The sequence below is a fragment of the Chinchilla lanigera genome, unplaced genomic scaffold (genome assembly GCF_000276665.1).
Source record: "Chinchilla lanigera isolate Chin_1 unplaced genomic scaffold, ChiLan1.0 scaffold00090, whole genome shotgun sequence".
In the NCBI taxonomy this organism is placed as follows: domain Eukaryota; kingdom Metazoa; phylum Chordata; class Mammalia; order Rodentia; family Chinchillidae; genus Chinchilla; species Chinchilla lanigera.
In genome coordinates, this window is record NW_004955491.1 from 8,191,027 (window position 1) to 8,208,355 (window position 17,329).

Consider the following 17,329-nt stretch of genomic DNA (forward strand, 5'->3'; position numbering starts at 1 on the left):
GTCAAGGGCAGAAAAGTCTTTTTCGTGTTGGTGTGCCACTGCTCACATGCGTAAGTATGAATCAGGTTTTCATGTTCTGTACTGATCCTGGTTTTGAGAACATTAGTTATTAGGAGAGAGAACACACAACTACTGATAAAATTCTGCCCAACACTGGTTGCTTTTGGGATAAGATACCTGACTCATTTTAGAATTTTAAATATTGTCTGAGACTGGAGAATCATTAATACTGGCATGTGCAGAAAACTGTGCGTGTTAGGAGCACAGGAGGGAATAAGCTGTTCTCGGTGGGCACGGCCATGCTGGGCCACAGTAGAGAAAAACTGCCCAGAGCAAGCAGCAGAGGGCCACAGCGGAGGGCCGGCACTACACACTCAGTTTCCCCCAAACTGATTCCGAACAAAACCAGCAAAACCCACGCTCTGCCTTACATGCTGTGAGCACGGCTTCCCCCCGGGCGGGAACGCCACCGGGAAGTGCAGGGCTCGGTGGGGTGGCACCATCTTCCTCCTCTTCAGGACGGTGTTCAGCCAGTGTGCAGTGACACACCGCTTCCTCTCTCTGATCGCCTGTCAAACAAGATTACAGGTTTGCTGTTCCGAATGTTTTGGTGCAGCACTGAACGCGAAGTGTGAGGCTGTATGACTACAACGGAACCTTGTCAAAAGCCCCATAAATTAAAAGGATGAGACAGTGAACACATAATTTATTAAGGTAACCCACTGCAACAGGATAGCTGCTACCTTCAATCCAACCAGAAAATGTTATTATCTATGAACCAGAGCCTGCAATGGCGGATAAGAGCGGCAGATTGTGTGACACCCATAAAAACAACCGGGAGTGATGCAGTACTGATGACCCTCAGAATTAAAATCCCTCCACCAGAACACAACAAGGTAACAAAATGTAACCGTACACCTACCACGAACCACAGCAAGAAAGCTCACAAACTTCCTACACTTTTAACTGCTAACTTTTAAAGACGGCCTCTCTTTCTCTTCCTTTTCTTTCTGCTGTAGGCTTGGGACTGAACCGAGGGTTACACACGCGGTAAGGGCCCCACACTGAGCTACCCTCAGCCCAAGGTGACTATCTTCAGGGTCATCTGTCACAAACGCACTGACACCATGTTTGAGAGGAGAAGCAGCAGGACGCCAGGGATAAAAGGAGCCAACCCAAGGAGAAGGCTTCCATCCAGCAGCGCAGGAGACTCTAGCCGGCCATCTACAGCCACTGGGCACGAGTGCCCTTCTGCACTCAGGACATTCTGTGACAGCCCACAAGGCCACCAGGACTTTCCTTTCCTTCTCCATTGCCCAAAGACAAATGGCACCCACAAAAGCACCCAGCCCACCAGACTCGATGGAAGGAAGAACCAGGCAGTTCTTCACAAGGACACCAACCAGCCAACTCTGAAGGCCACGTGCCAGCACACATGGCAGCCTGCCTGGCGCAGCGGGGCCAGCTCCTCACCTGTGCGTACATGCTGCTGACCTGGCTCTCACAGAGGAGGTGCGTGCACCGGCTCGTGAAGGTGGGGTCCACCACGCCGCCATGTGCCTGGATGATCTGCATGGAAGACATAGCCAGAGTGTCAGCCCTGACTCGGGGGACCACAACTGTCGTCAAAAGGCAGCTATGCAAAGGACCCATCACCCACTTACACAGGCTATCAAAGACCCAACAACAACATTTACACACTTTCTACTCAGCACTGGAAAATAACAATGAACCCCAACACTCATTCCATCCCAGTGCCCAGGGAGACAGAAAAGAAAACTGAAACGTGACCCTCCACATCAAGGGGTCTCTCTGTCCTGACCAGGGAAGTACGTGCAGTGAGGCTGCCCTGGGCAGCACAGCACCTGCGGCCCCTGACCCCTGCCCCCGCCACCTGCCGGGAAGGACCCCCCACCGCCTGAGCAGCACACGTGTCTCCACTGAGTGTCCCAGCAGACTCATCCCCTCAAGAACCACTACTCCAAAAGGGAAGGAAAAGAACAAATCAGGATGAACGAGTGAATCCAAAAATTTCATTTTAAACAGATTCCGCTTTCTGGGGTTCCGTACTCTGCACTAATTACATGGCACCAAGCATTTGTCGGTACTTAGGAGGGGAGGGAAACACGAGCATGTCACCAAATACAAAATCAGTAACAGGCCTGACCGCCCCAGAGCCCCATCTGTTATTTTGTAGTTGTTTGGTATCTTACTACAAATGTGGTTTAATGAGGCAGGTCACCAAAGCTGCATCCCTCCCCTGCCCTGGGCCACCACGTCCCACCAGGAGCTGCTGCTGCTGACACGGACTCGGCCTGCTTCTTGTGTATGCAGCCCCTGGCACCTGCGGGAGGCAGCGCACCACGCCCAGCCTTCCCACGCGACCTCGTCCGCCTCTCTCGCTGCTCAGGCCGGCCGTGTGGTCTATCCCACAGCCCTGACCCAGGCTCCTCTCCAGCCACCTTTTGTTCCCCTCACCCTTCCCTCCCGCCTGCTGCTGCCTTGTTCTTCTCCCGATGACCCGTGGACTCCTCAAAGAAACGCGTGGGAGCCTTACACGTGCCCACACGCCACCTGCTCCATCTCTCCAGGGCCACACTGCTCCCCAGGCCTGAGCATGCACTCTCGCTGCCCAGCCACAAGGGACGCTGGCTCGGCCCTGCTGCAGCCTGGGCGTGTGGTCAGGGCTGCGGTCACCCCAGCACCCGGACAGCTCCTGCAGCCACAGGGCACAGCAGAGTCACAGCCACCCCACGCTACCTCAGGACCTCCCACCCGTGGACAGTAACTGCTGTCCTAAGGCCCACGGCTTTGCAGTAATGTCTCACACAGCCACAGAGAACACAGCAATGCCGCCTCTCCCCGTCCCGGGCTGTCCCCTGGCCCCCGGGCCCACTCCCACGTCTCCTCAGGCGCCTCCCCGGCTCTCACCCCGGCACCGCGTCCCTTCTCCGCCGTGCGGAGGCCGGAGCCGCCCGCGGTGACCTGAACACCTCTCTAGTCCGCAGCCCCACAGGGACAGGCTGGCCGCCGCTCTCTGCCGGAAACCTGCCCCTCGGGCTCCGCAGAGATGCCAGGCACAAAGCTGACCGCCCCGCTGAGCTTCACACAGCTCCTCCCGCAGCGCTCTGCACACTCAGTCACGCTGACGTGGTTCTCCAGGCACATCCTGCACCCACCAGTCTCGGTGGGCAAGGCAGGGGCACCGGTCTCTCACAGGGCTGGCGACTCACTGCACTACCTGCGGGTCTGACCCTTCTCACCCTTTTCTGTAAAGTTAACGAAGAGGAACACCCGGGCTGCACAGCACAGCATACAAACGAAGTTCCCAGTCATACTGGCCTTGGCCTTGCCCGCCCTGCCTCATGGACCCCATACAGGTGCTTTCTGCCAGTCTCTGCTCGTCCATCTAAGCAGGCACCAGCCTTTGCCCGTCTCTCTGTCTGTCTGTCTGTCTCTCTCCCCCTAACTTTTTGAGTCGGGGTATTGCTATGTAATCCAGGCTAGCCTCAAACTCACTATGTAGCCCAGGCTAGCCTCAGACTTGCGGCAACCCTCCTGCCTCAGCCTCCTGAGTACTTGGATCACAGGCCTGTACCACCACAGCCGGCAACACCAGGGATGTAAATGCCAGGAGTACTTAGTCAAGCACATTCAAGATGTGTCTGAACTCTACTCAGGTTTCATTTCAAAAAAACTGCTGGATTCAGCTTTGATCTGTGGCATAGCAAGAAGTATTTGCTTTTTTTCTCTAGAAGCCACCAGACAAAATAAAGAGCAAACGAATGGACCACTGTTTCACAACGAGACTTCCGGGCCCTGCTAACCTGCAGCCCTAGCACTCCTGCATGCACCTGTGAAGAGCAGAATGACTCAAGACACATGCAAGTTGCCAGTCCCTGTCCCAGGTCACCGACACCCCTAACTATAGAGCTGCAAGGACCTTAAAGATGACAAAGCCCCTAACAGCCATCTAAAGGCAAGAGAGATAAAGCCCAGAACTGATATCCCGAGAGCCGGAGTGCTCACAGCAAGAACGCCCACCACATGCTTGGAACACACGGACGTGTCTCAGAAAGGCGGCTGGTGGAGCAGGCAGCCTAGGCTCAAAACACCTCATCAAACACCTCATCTTCCGAACAAAGTGCACACCTCCCAGGAACTCACCCTTTTCCAGGTGGCCAGCAGCTGCTTGTCAGACATCTGTTCTGGGTAATCTGCAATCGCAAACACGCACCCCAGCAGGAAGCCTTCTTCTGGAACTGGGGAGAAGGAAGTCAGAACTCAATGAACGTGCAGGCACAGCTGCACGCACAGCCGCACGTCCGGCCTACACTAAGCCGGCTCTGACTGGAGGCGGCCACCAGCAGCGTGTGCACACTGGGAACATAGCTTTGATACACAGACCTCACCATCTGTGTAAAAGAACCAATAAAAAATGAAGCCATGCTCCGTTGTCCTAAGATAATGACTGGTGTGAACCCCACCCCACACCTTACCCCCCAAAATACTTACACAGGCACCAGACTTAAACCCACTACTCACTCTCCACAGTTGGGTCATGTCCACACAGCGGCAGCTGTGACAGAGGCTGTTGAGGTGGGGGCTGCAGGTGCGGGGCCTGGTGCTGCATAGCTGGGGGAGCCTGGCCCAGGTGTGGAGCGGTAGGATGCTGAAGCTGCTGCTGCTGCTGCTGCTGGTGGAGGCGCTGCAGCTGCTGCTGCTGCACCTGTTGCTGCTGCATCTGCTGCTGTAGCAGGCTCTGGTGCTGCAGCTGTGCCAGCTGCTGGTGCTGGAGCTGCTGCTGCTGCAGCTGATGGAGCTGCTGCTGCAGATGCTGCTGCTGGAACGGCTGCAGGGGCTGCTGGGGGCGGTGCAGCTGCGGCTGTGGGTGCAGCTGCTGCTGGGGGAAGGGGTGCTGAAGGACTTGCTGCTGGGGCTGCTGCGGCTGCTGAGGGAATGGGTGCTGCTGCTGTGGGCAGGGCTGCTGGGGCATCTGTGGGGGCTGCAGGTGGAGGACAGGGTGCTGCAAAGGGTGCTGCGGTGGGGGCTGGCGGTGCGGTGGTGGCAGGTGTGTGTCAGGAGTGCCCCTCGGCTGGCTGAGCAGCATGGCACTGGCGCTGGCATTGCCGTGCCCCTGCTGGCCATGGCCTACCTGCGGCTCCAGGGTCTTTGTGGGAGCCGACAGGGACTGTAGGATCTAGAAAACAAGAGCAAGGCTGGTCCTTATCCCTGGGTCCACAGCGGGAGAGCAGGAGCGTGGCTCGTGTTCCACCGTCAGCGCGTCCGGTGAGAGCAAACTGCAAAAGCTCTACTGCAGCTTCCGCGTGTCTCCTTCCCATCACCGCCGTCAAAGCAGCGAGTGCTTAAACTCTCCTTATGGGGACCAAAGGTTAAACCGTGTGCACAACAAGGAGTGAACTAACGAACTAAAGGGACAAACGAGAAGACTTGCAGTCAGTGTCTTGAGAACAAGCAGAGCACTCTGTACTGTCCCCCTGGCCCTTCTCGGCCTGGCCAGGGCTCCAGCTTCGCACCCACACCCCCACCCAAGCCTCCTCCTGACCGGGAGGCTCCCATGGAATGACAGGGCGGAGGCGCCCAGCAGCCGGACTCGCACCTACCTTCTCCTGCCCCATGACCAGGCAAGGGTTCACCCTGCAGAAAGCAAGGGCTCACAGCGAGCCCCAGCACCCCAACCAGGCAGCCACCCCAGCCAGGCCATGGCCTCCCCTACTGCACATCCTCTGCACCACAGTAATATGACACAGGACAGAAGGACCCACCCAAAGGTTTGTTTGCCCAGCAAGTGTCCCCAAGAGACCATCATTACAGGTGCCGAATATGCGTCCTCAAACACCAGGGCCCTTCAGATGGACACGACATCCCAAGCTGGAGCCAACATCGAGGCAGCCTGCTTGCCTTCCAGCTCACACCACTTCACAGCACAGGGGTGAGCTGAGGGCAGAGGGACGGGGACAGTGACCAAGGACACCCAGCAAGCCGAATACCGCACTGCAAGGTGCTTTTCTACACGACACCAAGTAAAACTTGCAGCACAATGAACTTCCTTCAACAGGCTCAAGTGACACAAATGTGGAGCCAATTTCTTAGAGTTGAGAAACCAGCATGCACTGTGTCTTCTCAAGACTTAAATCAGGCACCACCAAGTCCAAGCAGAGCCTACAGGAGGCACCTGCCCAGGTGCACACGCCATGCAGCAGGCCTGCGTGAGACCCTGGATGTCACAGGGCTGCCTCCTGGAGACAGCATGTGAGCCGCACAGTCTGCTGGCCTCTCACTTTTTATTTTGAACAAACTGTTTTCCCCGCCAGAAGTGAATGCCCAAGGAAATTAAGTGGGTGTAAAAGGAATACACACGACCAGCCTCCCGTCTGCACCACCTACCCCAGAACAAGAAGCCCCAGAGGGACAACCCTACAGACCCAGGAGCGGACTCCAGGACGGGGTCACAGAGGGACGCCTGCAGGAGCAGCAGCCACATAAATGGCCGGGTGGCCACTTTAAGCGGGGAGGCCACCATCTGAGAGGGCAGAGGAGGGCGAGGCAAGAGAAGGCGACGCTGAGCCGTCCGCCTCGGGCTTGAGAAGCAAAGGCGAAGAGAACTTAGCCCATTCAAGGACAGCGAGAGCTCCAGGACAAGTGCCTGGCAGGCACGAACACAGGCCACCAGCCCGGTGCCTCTCCCTAGCTAGGACGGCCAGGGACAGGGTGGGACAGCCGGAGGACCAGGTGCCATCAAGACACCTGCTCCACGCCTGCTGTGCCTGTCAGATCCCCAATCTGCCTCTGCTGAAAACATGCTTCTCCCGAGGCATGTAAGAAAAAGCAGGACCCTGACTGCTCTTGTCATTGTGCTGCGCTGCAAATACTTCGGAATGAGTGGCGGGCGGGACTGCCCATCGCCACCGTCAGAACCCTTCCTTAAATTACAGAATCTGACCTGCACCAGCACAGGGCGCTGCAGTGCAGGCCGGTGACTCCTCAGCACCGGGCACTCACACCACACTGGGGTCTGCCGGTGAGCTGCACCCCTCCACCACAGCCAGCGGTAAAACCACGTCTGGCTCCTGTTCCTAAAGTTCCGAAGTTCATTTTCTTCACATCTTGCAGTTGTCCTCACGCATCCTCTCTTCCACTGGGAAGCTCCTGGCAAGGCTGTGAAGTGGCCGGCAGTGACCGGTCCTCCTCCACCGTGGGCCAGCGTGCAGCAGACGCCATATCACCTCCCCAGGAGAGCTGCAGCCAGGGATGTGCCCTGCTGCTCGTGTGGCCAACCACGCACTCTGTTCCCAAGGAGAGTCCTCTCTAGAACTGCTCGACTGCCAATCTCCCCATGCTGGTGGGATGGCCTCTTGGGTCAGGAGTTCTAGAACCTTCCTGACCACTAGCCTGCCATTCTTTACACCGTGCACTGTGACCCCGTCTCTCTGCGGCTCTCAGCAGTCTGCTGTCCCCCACCCCAGCCCCTTCCCTGAGCAACACCAGGGCTCACACAGACACTGTGGGGACGGGTCCTGGTCCACTCCTGTTCCCAGTCACGCCAGCCTGTGGTTAGCTGCAAACGCACTCACCACCAGGACAGGTATGTAATGCCAAGTGGGAGGGGACCCAGGGAGCCCAAAGCCCACCCTAGAGGCCCATTTCTAAGGGGCAGCTGGTGCCACAGAAGAAGCCAGGCAGGAACCCCAAAAACAGCGCTTTTCAAGTGACTTGATCTGAAGCAGCAGAAACAATCATCCAATAATAAAATCTCTTTGCCAGAGTGACTTACATGCGCTACATTTGACGGCCGGTTGAGCTGCTGAATGTCAGCATTATTAGTAATATTCCTCAGTGTCCGCACGGCAGGGCTCCACGTGCTGATCATTTCCCCTCTGTCAGCACTCTGCAGGTTCTGCCCAGAAGCCATGAAGTTCCCCCGGACATCCGGAGGCAGGATGTTCCCAGGGACTGGCGGGACATTGGCACACAAGTTAATGAGCCCAGCCTCCTTGCCCTGGGGCAGCCTGCGCTTGGCAGCCGTAGGCTGGGGCACCTCAGCAGGGGTCCAGTTCAAGTTCCGCTCTTGCTTCTCAGGCGAGGAGTCCGAGGAGTCGTCAAACATCAACTCCCCTTTGGAGGTCTCCGTGCTGGGCTTGGGAGAGAAAGCCTGGTCCCCAGGAGGAGAGCCCTCCTGCGAGCTGGCCGGGCTCGACTTCTCCTCAGTGCTGCCCTCGTTCTGGGAGTCCTGCTCCTCGTTCTCCCCCTCCCCCTCCCCCTCCTCCTCCTCTTCCTCCTCCTCCTCGTAGATGATCAGGCGCGGATGGTAAGGTGCTTCGTCCTTCCTCGTCTTCGCAGACACGCAGTCCAGCACCCAGTCAGGAGTCACCACTTTAATACTAGCTCGCTTCACAGCACACTCGTATTTCTCCTGTGAGTGAGGCACAAACACACACGGACGTCAGGGTCACTCATCTCTGGAATTCTGCACTTCCAGAGGGAGTGTAAGAAGGAACACAGCTTCAGCATGCAGCAGCCTATACTCCTGCAGACAAGGAGGCCACGCCAGGGCCGCCAAGAGCCAACACTTGCAACAGCCATCTTGTCTAAAGCAATCTGAAGGGGGCATTTTAAATACACAAGTACTCAGCACTCAGGAGGCTGAGGCAGGAGGACTGTTCTGAGTTTGAGGCCAGCCAGGGCTACAAAGTGAGCTCAAGGCCAGCCTGAACTGCATAGCAAGACTCTGTCTCAAAAGACAAAAAATATTTTGTAAGTAAATAAATAAATGCACAAGTAGAGCTAGCAATCTTATGGGAGATTATAAAGTAAAAATGCAGTAAGGTTTTACAGACACCCTTTGCAAAGCTGGTTGTCCGTGACAGGTGCACACACGGCATCTTCAGCCCCTCAGGAAGCGGCACCAGGATGTGAGCTGCAGTCACAGTGGAACTTCCCAGCTATCTAGTACTCACTGAGCTCACCGCACACCCCAGGCAAGCTGAGGGGCCACAGGCCAGAAGGATGCAACAAGTCTCCGGCTTAAGGTTCCAAATGAGAGGAATTCAACGTGCAGTGAGAATGCAACACAGAGCCGTGCCAGGGCTGTGGTTTTGATTTTTTTTTTTTTTTTTTTGGTGCCTGGAATTGAACTCACAACCTCACGCTTGCCAGATAGCCGCTGTGCCGCTGAGCTATATCCCCAGCCCCTGTGCCAGCACGGTGACGGGAAGGAAGACTCGGGAGGTCTGGCGACCCGTGCATGATTAGGAAGGATGGCAGGCAGGTGCTCCCAGGCAGAGTCACGCTCTGGGCGGGGTGGGCACCAATGGGAGAGGAGACATACAACACAATTCACAAGGCAAGGCAGTGGCTTCTACAACACGAGGCTAAGTTTGGCTCAATCACCTCTCGTCCCTGCTCTGAATGCCTGCAGGGGACCTGCACTCCTGGCTGCCACGGATGGGCCCTACACTGAAACCCGAACCCTACCTCAGACACCACGGTGCGCTTGCCGTTTACAGCTGGGGCAAAGCCCGTGCACACCAGGGACACGGGAGCAGCGTGCTGGACGCGGCAACTGATGAGGTGAGGCTCTTTACCCTCCAGCCTGCATGCCTGGCACAGAGGAAGTCCTGCCCAGCAAAGAGGGCGCCCTGCTCTCAGGTAAAACACCCACACTAAGAAAACCTCAGCAAAGGAAAATAAGTGCAACCACTGACTGGAAAGGGAACACAGCATTTGTGGTACGCAGTTCTGTTTTGTCACAAGCGCACACACAGACAGCACCGAGAGGGCCACCGTACATCACAGCGAGATACCCCACCCCGAGCGCTTTTCACTCATCACGCTACTATGCTAGACACATCCCGTTGCCACCATGCCCGGCAATTATGTCATTCTTAAGTAGAGTGGCACCTCAGGTTCAGGAACGCTTTTGGCAAACTTCTGTTCATGTTTCCAAACTTGGCATCGGGCTGCAAACACAACCGTCTTTTTTGCATGAACATGAACATGGCCATTTTCCCCAGAATCAGGGAACGAATGAAATCTGTGAACCAAGATACCACCATACTTAAGAATCAAAATGCTTCACAAATTTCCCACACACACAGTAAATGCAAGGATAAATTTCTATAGCAGACTAGAGTAAAAAAAAAAAAAAAAAAAGAATCAAAATGCTTCACAAATTTCCCACACACACAGTAAATGCAAGGATAAATTTCTATAGCAGACTAGAGTCCCGATTTCTGGAGTATCTTCCCCAGCCAGAACATCCACAGAGGAAAATATGAAGTCCAAGAATGTATCAAAGTATTTATAAACTCAATAGCACCACTACATGTTCAAAGAACAGTAACACAGATGATATAAAATATGGCTTGTAGCTGGGTGTGGTGTTATACACCTTTAATCCCACCACTCGGAAGGCTGAGGCAGGAGGATCACCACAAGCTGGAGGCCCGCCTAGGCTACACAGTGAGTTCAAGGCCAGCCTGAACTATATAGCAAAAGCCTGTTTCAAAAAGCCAAAAAAAAAGTGGCTTACACATTATTCAATGAAGGTAGCAAGATACTTGAAATTATAAAGTATGAAATAAAGTGATTTTAAATTCTGTTAACAGCTGGGCATGGTGCACACACCTGTAATCCCAGCGCTTGGGAGGCTGAGGCAGGATCACTGTGAGTTTGAGGCCAGCCTGGGCTACATAAGCAAGTTCAAGGCCAGCCTGCACCTCATAATGAGACCCTCTCAAAAAAAAAATTCTGTTAACAAATACCAAAAACAGAACTACTACCGCGCTGGACGGAAGTGCGGCAGACACTGGAAACTAAACAGCGGTCTCCCACACACACAGGAGTCTGGGCTCCACAAGTCCCTCACAGTGTGGCTGCTGCGGCCCCGTCTCGGGGCTGGCCGGGCTACTTCCTGCGTAGACTCGGGAGAACGGCTGGGGAGGGGAGGGCCTTATCAGCACTGCCCAGGCTGCCTCTCACTGCTCACCCAGGAGGCTCGGTCCCCAGCGTGCTCCTACTCGAGACAACTGCAGGGCCAGGCAGTGTTTCAATGCCTTTGTCCGAGCCAATTCGCTAGCAATTTTTTTGAAATGATGAATTCTCAAACTGACTTCTAAGTGTCAAGGCCCTCAGCATCAGCAGTCTGAGGATGGGGTGACCAGGGCGGTGACACTGGCCCACCACGTGCATGTAACGTCAGGCGTGTCTGCACCCAGCAGGCTACACCAGCCCCTCCCTGTAACTCCAGCCACCCCGTCCCTGCAAACCCTCTGCCCTCCTCAGTTTCATCTGTCATTCGCACAAGCTTCCTTTATGCATTCATTTTAAAAATGCAAAAGTGCTGGGTGTGGTGGCACACACCTATAATCCTAGTATTCAGGAGGCTGAGACAGGAGGATGACCCAGAGTTCAAGGTCAGCCTGGGCTACATAGTAAGTTTAAGGCCAGCCTGAATTACAGAATGAGATCCTATCTCAAAAAATAAACAAAAATTTTAAAAATGCAGAAGTATGAGTTAACATTAAAGAAATGGTATTTATTTTCATGTGTGGTCTTTACTTAGCACTTACACAATTCATAAAACTTTAAACAGAAAACTTTATTTTTTTTTTGCGACAGCGTCTCACTATGCAGCTCAGGATGGCCTTGAGCTCACTTTGTAGCCCAGGCTGGCCTCACACTCACAGCGATCCTCCTGCCTCAGCCTCCCAAGTGTTGGGATTACAGGCGTGTGGAGAAAAACTTAAATTCATCATTAGACTTAAAAAGTTTTGTCTGAGTAGGTTGTAGCACATAATATAAAGGAACCCTAAAGGGATTCAATACCAAATACTGTGCTCATTTAGCCATATGATGTAGGCCACAGATACAATCATGGCTTAAGAATAAGGCAGCTAATTAGAATTTACATTAACTTTTGGTTTTGTAAGTCATGACCCTGAGACACACAGTTCCTCCAGCTCTTCTGGAAGGCCTGTTTCTCAGGCTCTCAGAAGGGGCAGACCACCACTGCCAGTTCCTGAACTAGACCAGAAGGGCACATGGTCTATCCCAGACCTACAGCAAGAAGATGACTTTCACAGGGACAGCAGACAGCTTGGGCACCAACACCACCGCATGGGTTTCTGTTCTATTAATTCAGTGATACTAAGAGGAGTTGCTACCACTGCCTAGTTCTGAAATGTGCTGAGGGCCCCTGGTTCACCTGCACAGAAGCTGGCAGAGAGGACAGGGTGAGGGATGCTGTCATAGAACGATCAAGATGAAAACTGCACAGCTGAAGACCATCCCCCAACATTCCGAGGGAACTGCCAAGTATTCATATGAAAAACACGTGGTCATTCATACATCACTTTTGCAAGAAACAGCTACGAAAATTATAGAAGAATGATTCCTCCCAACTCATTCGTAAGATTACTAAAAGTTGGTCACTTAAGAGTCTGGGGTTCTCCCTGCAGTGCTGGAATGGAAGTCCGGCACGTGCATGAGGCCCGCTCCACTGAGCTGCGCCCTCGGCCTTGCTTGGGGCTCCACGTGGTCAGCTGACTCAATCGTCCTCTCCTACAGCCATGCAATGCTAGTCAGCCAGACAGGTGCTCCTGATGTCCCCCACTTGGAACCGTCCCACCTCCCCGGCACCAGAGCACCCAGAAATCCCGGGCACTCCCACAATGCACTGCTTTCTTTTTGTATCCTTACTGCACGTATGGCTGTCGTGGATTTTTAGAAAGTATTTCGGCACAGCAGTGTGTGTATAGAAAGACTTGTTACAGAAAGGGATGGTGTTTCATTACTTACTATGCAGTGAGCATTACTGTGGATTATTACTTTTATTACTAGCAAATATAAAATCTGCTTTTACTAAGTTTTACCACTGCAGAGGAAATGCAATGCACAAACAGAAGCTCATTTTGCCTATATTAGATCACTTCTTTATAAACTGGGAAATTAAAAAGAGCAAAAAAACACTTTTCTTTCCCAGTTTGTAAATAAAACCTAGTCTGCAGGTAAATAATTACACAAAATAGTATCAGAATTCTACTGTAGACTTTGATGAAAGAATCCCCACATACAAGGATGGTACACTGTATATACACATTTTAATACTGAACTTTTGAAATGCATGAAGAATTTGCTTTTTCTAAAAATGACCATGTAGCATATTTGTTGTCTTACTCATGAGCACCTTTTAGCCAAATATGATCTGTTCAGTGATTCTTTGAGATAAATAAAGTCCAATTAAAGCACACACATACACACACATATAAATAAACTACTGACTCATATACGGTTTTCTTCCAGTCATTAAAAATATTCTATTTTCAGTTCATACTTTAGTCAGTAAGTACTTTAAAATATGTATCATATCCAAGGCTGAGGCTATAGCTCAACAGCAGTGTTTGCTTTGCATGAACTAGGCCCCAAGTCCAATTCTCAGTACTGAAAACTTAGTTCATTAATTTTATATATACTTAGCTGGAAACTCAAAGGGTTAGTAAGGATTTACCAACAAAATACTTTTGGAGGGAAAAACCCTGAATGAGGGCTCTAGAACTGTAGTCAAACTGCAGCTGTGTCAGGTGGCTCAGGCCTATAACCCCAGATACTTCCGCTGAGACAGGAAGATCCAAGTTTGAGGCTGGCCTGGACAATTTAGCAAGACTCTGTATCAAAATAAAAAATTACAAAGGACTGGGGATGTAGCTCAGTGGCAGAAAACCCTTGGGCTCCAAACCCAATACTAAAAAAGTTACATTATAACTTAAAACAGCTTCAACAAACCTACTCTCTTCAAATACTGTCTCTGGCCATACTGCTGCTCAGACACGAGTGTCCCAAGCTGAACGGGTGAAGTGCGGTGTTACACTTAGCATTCTAGATTATTTATATAATATACAGAAAACTTTTGCCCAGCCAGCACACGCCTGTCACCCCAGCGCTCAGAAGGCTGAGGCAGGAAGATCACTGGATGTTCCAGGCCAGCCTTGTCTACACAGTGAGTTCAAAGCCAGCCTGAACTACATGGTGAGACCCTGCCTCAAAACACCCTTACCAAGTATGTATATAGTTATACCCGGAACAAGTCTTTTAAAAATCTGTGAGACCAACTTTGGCGGCCCAGCACATGTTTACCACACACCAGGCCCTGGATTTCAATCCTCAGTGCCTACCAAAAACTATTTTTTAAAAACATGAGGGAGTGCTGAGTGTGGTGGCACACTCTATAATCCCAGCCCTTGGAGGCTGAGGCAGGAGGACTGCTACAAGTTTGAGGCCAGGATAGGCTAAAAAGTGAGTTCAAGTCCAGCCTGAACTATACAGCGAAACCCTGTCTCAAAAAGACCAAAAAAAAACCCATGAGGGAGTCTAAAAATACATTTTTTCCACATATAAAAAGAAACTGAAGTTTAACAAGTTTTGAAACAGAACTCTAAAAACTATTTTCCCCGCAGAATAAACCCGAATTTCTTTGTAATCAAAAGTTATGTGTAACTTACAATCCCCCCACGTTCCTGTGAAATGACTCTGGAAGCAAACATTATCAAGCAGCACAACCAGCTCTTGCAAATGGGTCGGGAGGCGCACGCTGAGTGCAAACACCCGGTGACACACGGGGGGCAGGCGCGGCACTTACCCCCTTGGGCTCCGGCACTACCAAATGCGTGCACTTCTTATTGAGGCTCAGCTGGCAGCTGCCTCCGTGGAACGTAACCAAGGCCCACAGGGCACTTCTGTCTTCAGAGGACACCTGACGGGAGGTCAGAAAGGGGCTTTACCAAGGGGGACTTCATTACTGTAACACAGGCTGGCAGCACGACAATGCTATCTAACATTCCCCCCTATTAAGTGGAATCAACCTAAGGACATCAGTGGAAAACTTAAGAAAAGCATTTAGCTGTATTCCTATCATAACAGTTTTATAGATATAAACCATTTTTTGCCTTTTTACAAATGAATAAAAAATATTTACATCCACATTCCACAAACTTAATGGAGGATTATTTCAGTCTATAGGATAAGTAACACAGAAAAAAGGGCAGAAAAAACTAGTACACCATTCCTGCTTCCATTTCCCATTTTAATACAATAGCAATATCAAAACCGTAGTTACAAGGAACTGCTTAAAACTAATGAGTAATAAATAGTCATAATGACATGGGTAAAATAAAGAAACAAAAGTGGCTTGTAGGCACCGGGGAAAACATGAACATCATTCAACCCCCACAAATTAAGAAAGCAAGCATAAGAGGGTCACTCTTATGCTTGTACAGGGATGAAACACACCCCAGGTGCAATGGCTCTCCCCTAACACAGGCTTTTGCTGTGACAGTAAAGACAGCTAGCGTTTATTGCCTGCCTACTATGTGCCAGGAACTGTGCCAAGTGTGCTGCTTACACCCCACCCTTTCCGCTGCCACGCGAGACAGGCCCTGCCACCCCTCTACGGGAGGGAAACCACCTACACTGCTCCTAACCATCAGAGGCGCTGGCTTTTCACACATACGTCACACCCTGAACTCAGGCCTAACTCCAAACTGTGTTTTTCTACTGTTCTACACAGCTTCTCCAAGGGTAGTAACTTCTAAGTCAACAACAATTTCTAAAAGAATAAAATTTTAGAGTCTGAAAGACAAAAGAAACATTTAAGAAAAATAACAGTGTGAGCGTTAATTCTAAGCTAATCCTGTTTTTTTGTCTGAACAATTTTATTATAAATTGAAGATTGTGGGTGATAGAGTCCTAAAAGTGTCTCCAACTGATTTTTAAAGTACTCACAAACAGCGATTAATATCTTTTTAACAGCCAGTCTGCAGCTTGCTAGCAATCCAGCATTCGCTACCTCCTCTGATCCCTTTGACAAATATTTCTGGGAATTCTTCTGTATTCCACACTACTCCAAATAACAGGAACATGTTAACCTTCTAAAATAACTTTTTAGGTCATTACTTTATATCTGTATCTCTGCAATTTAATAATTCAGTGTTACATTTCAGAAACATGGACCTGGTTACTTTTACTAGAGGACTTCACAAAACAATGATACCCTGCAGTATTTGGAGAGTTGGGACATAATTAATAAGACAGATTCATCCAATGAGTCATCCTACCCTTGGTTAGAATGAAATTTAAGGCATGATCTCGCTACGCACTTTATTAGCGAGTTCAGCTGTGCTGGTGGAGCCGACTTTATTTACCGACTTCAGTGACCAGCCTGCATCCCAGGCTTGCACCCCAGCTGGGTGCCCACCTTGCTGTGGAAAGAACATCACACAGGGAGGAGCAGAGGGGCTGGGGTCAATACCCTGTCCCCACCGACCAGCTCCCACCACCCTGGAAATCTCCAGACCCAGGCTTCCCGCGACAAGTCTGTCTGGGTGACTGAGGCCGTCCACACGAGCTCAGGTCATGCATCGCAGCAGCACAATTAGCAATGTTCTTCCCACACCAAAATGCCAACGACAGTCACCTAGTGGTGACACGACTGGGGAGATGCGTTCACTCCTATACTTTTCTGTATTTCCTATGTTTGCAAAAGCATTAATTTTAGAATGGGGGAAAAGGGTTTTCCCCGTTAATAGCGAAATTTCTCAAACAGCGAAACCCTGTCTCAAATCTTACATGTTGATTGCATTCCCTCTGCTGTCCCCTCAGTGGGTTCAGCTGCAGTCCCACTACTGAAACCCCAGGACCGGGCACCACGGCGGGCCCGCCTGGCTCCTGCTGCTGAGCGCTGGTCCCTCGTGCACACCGAGCAGCAGCACGAAAACGACGCCGCTCCTTCACGTGACGCCCAGCCCCGGGCTCCTCCCCTCCTTCACGTGACGCCCAGCCCCGGGCTCCTCCCGAGATCCAGCTCAGGCGTTGGTCCACTACGCCCACAGCAAGCATGCAGAATCCTGCACTCCCCCACGCTCTAGAACAGCTTCTCTCCCCTCACTGGACTCCAGCATCAAGGAGCAGAGGACTAGAACTCCACCTGCTGCCCTAAGGTTTCCTCCAACCAATCAGAAGCACCTTCCTCCTCCTTCCGGTCTCACCACCCCCAGATCAGGCCTGGATTCTAGCTGACATGCTCTTCTCCTGGTCCCATGTAATGATCAGGTATGACACTGCTCACTGAAGACTAGAGTTCTAAGTAAGACTTATGTCCTAAACTCCTTGTTATCTTTCACAGAACCTAGTACAGTGCAAGGCACATGGGTAGGCAGTCAAGAAATATTTGTTGATTGAGATACAGAACAGAAAGGATTTTCGTTTTTAGGCTTCCAGATTTGAGTCATGACCTGGCCAGGCTCTCCTTTAAACT

General features: G+C 51.6%; 1 protein-coding gene across 1 annotated transcript in view; it reads right to left on the minus strand.

Annotated features, from left to right (window-relative positions):
• Positions 1-17,329, minus strand: part of Paxip1 (PAX interacting (with transcription-activation domain) protein 1) — a gene marked incomplete at its 5' end in the record, with an annotated part of 42,343 nt that overhangs the window by 13,605 nt on the left and 11,409 nt on the right. Inside the window, 6 exon segments of the mRNA XM_013504635.1 lie at positions 432-569; positions 1,474-1,569; positions 4,168-4,262; positions 4,546-5,200; positions 7,796-8,434; positions 14,657-14,770. Coding sequence (XP_013360089.1) covers positions 432-569; positions 1,474-1,569; positions 4,168-4,262; positions 4,546-5,200; positions 7,796-8,434; positions 14,657-14,770 — 1,737 coding nt within the window.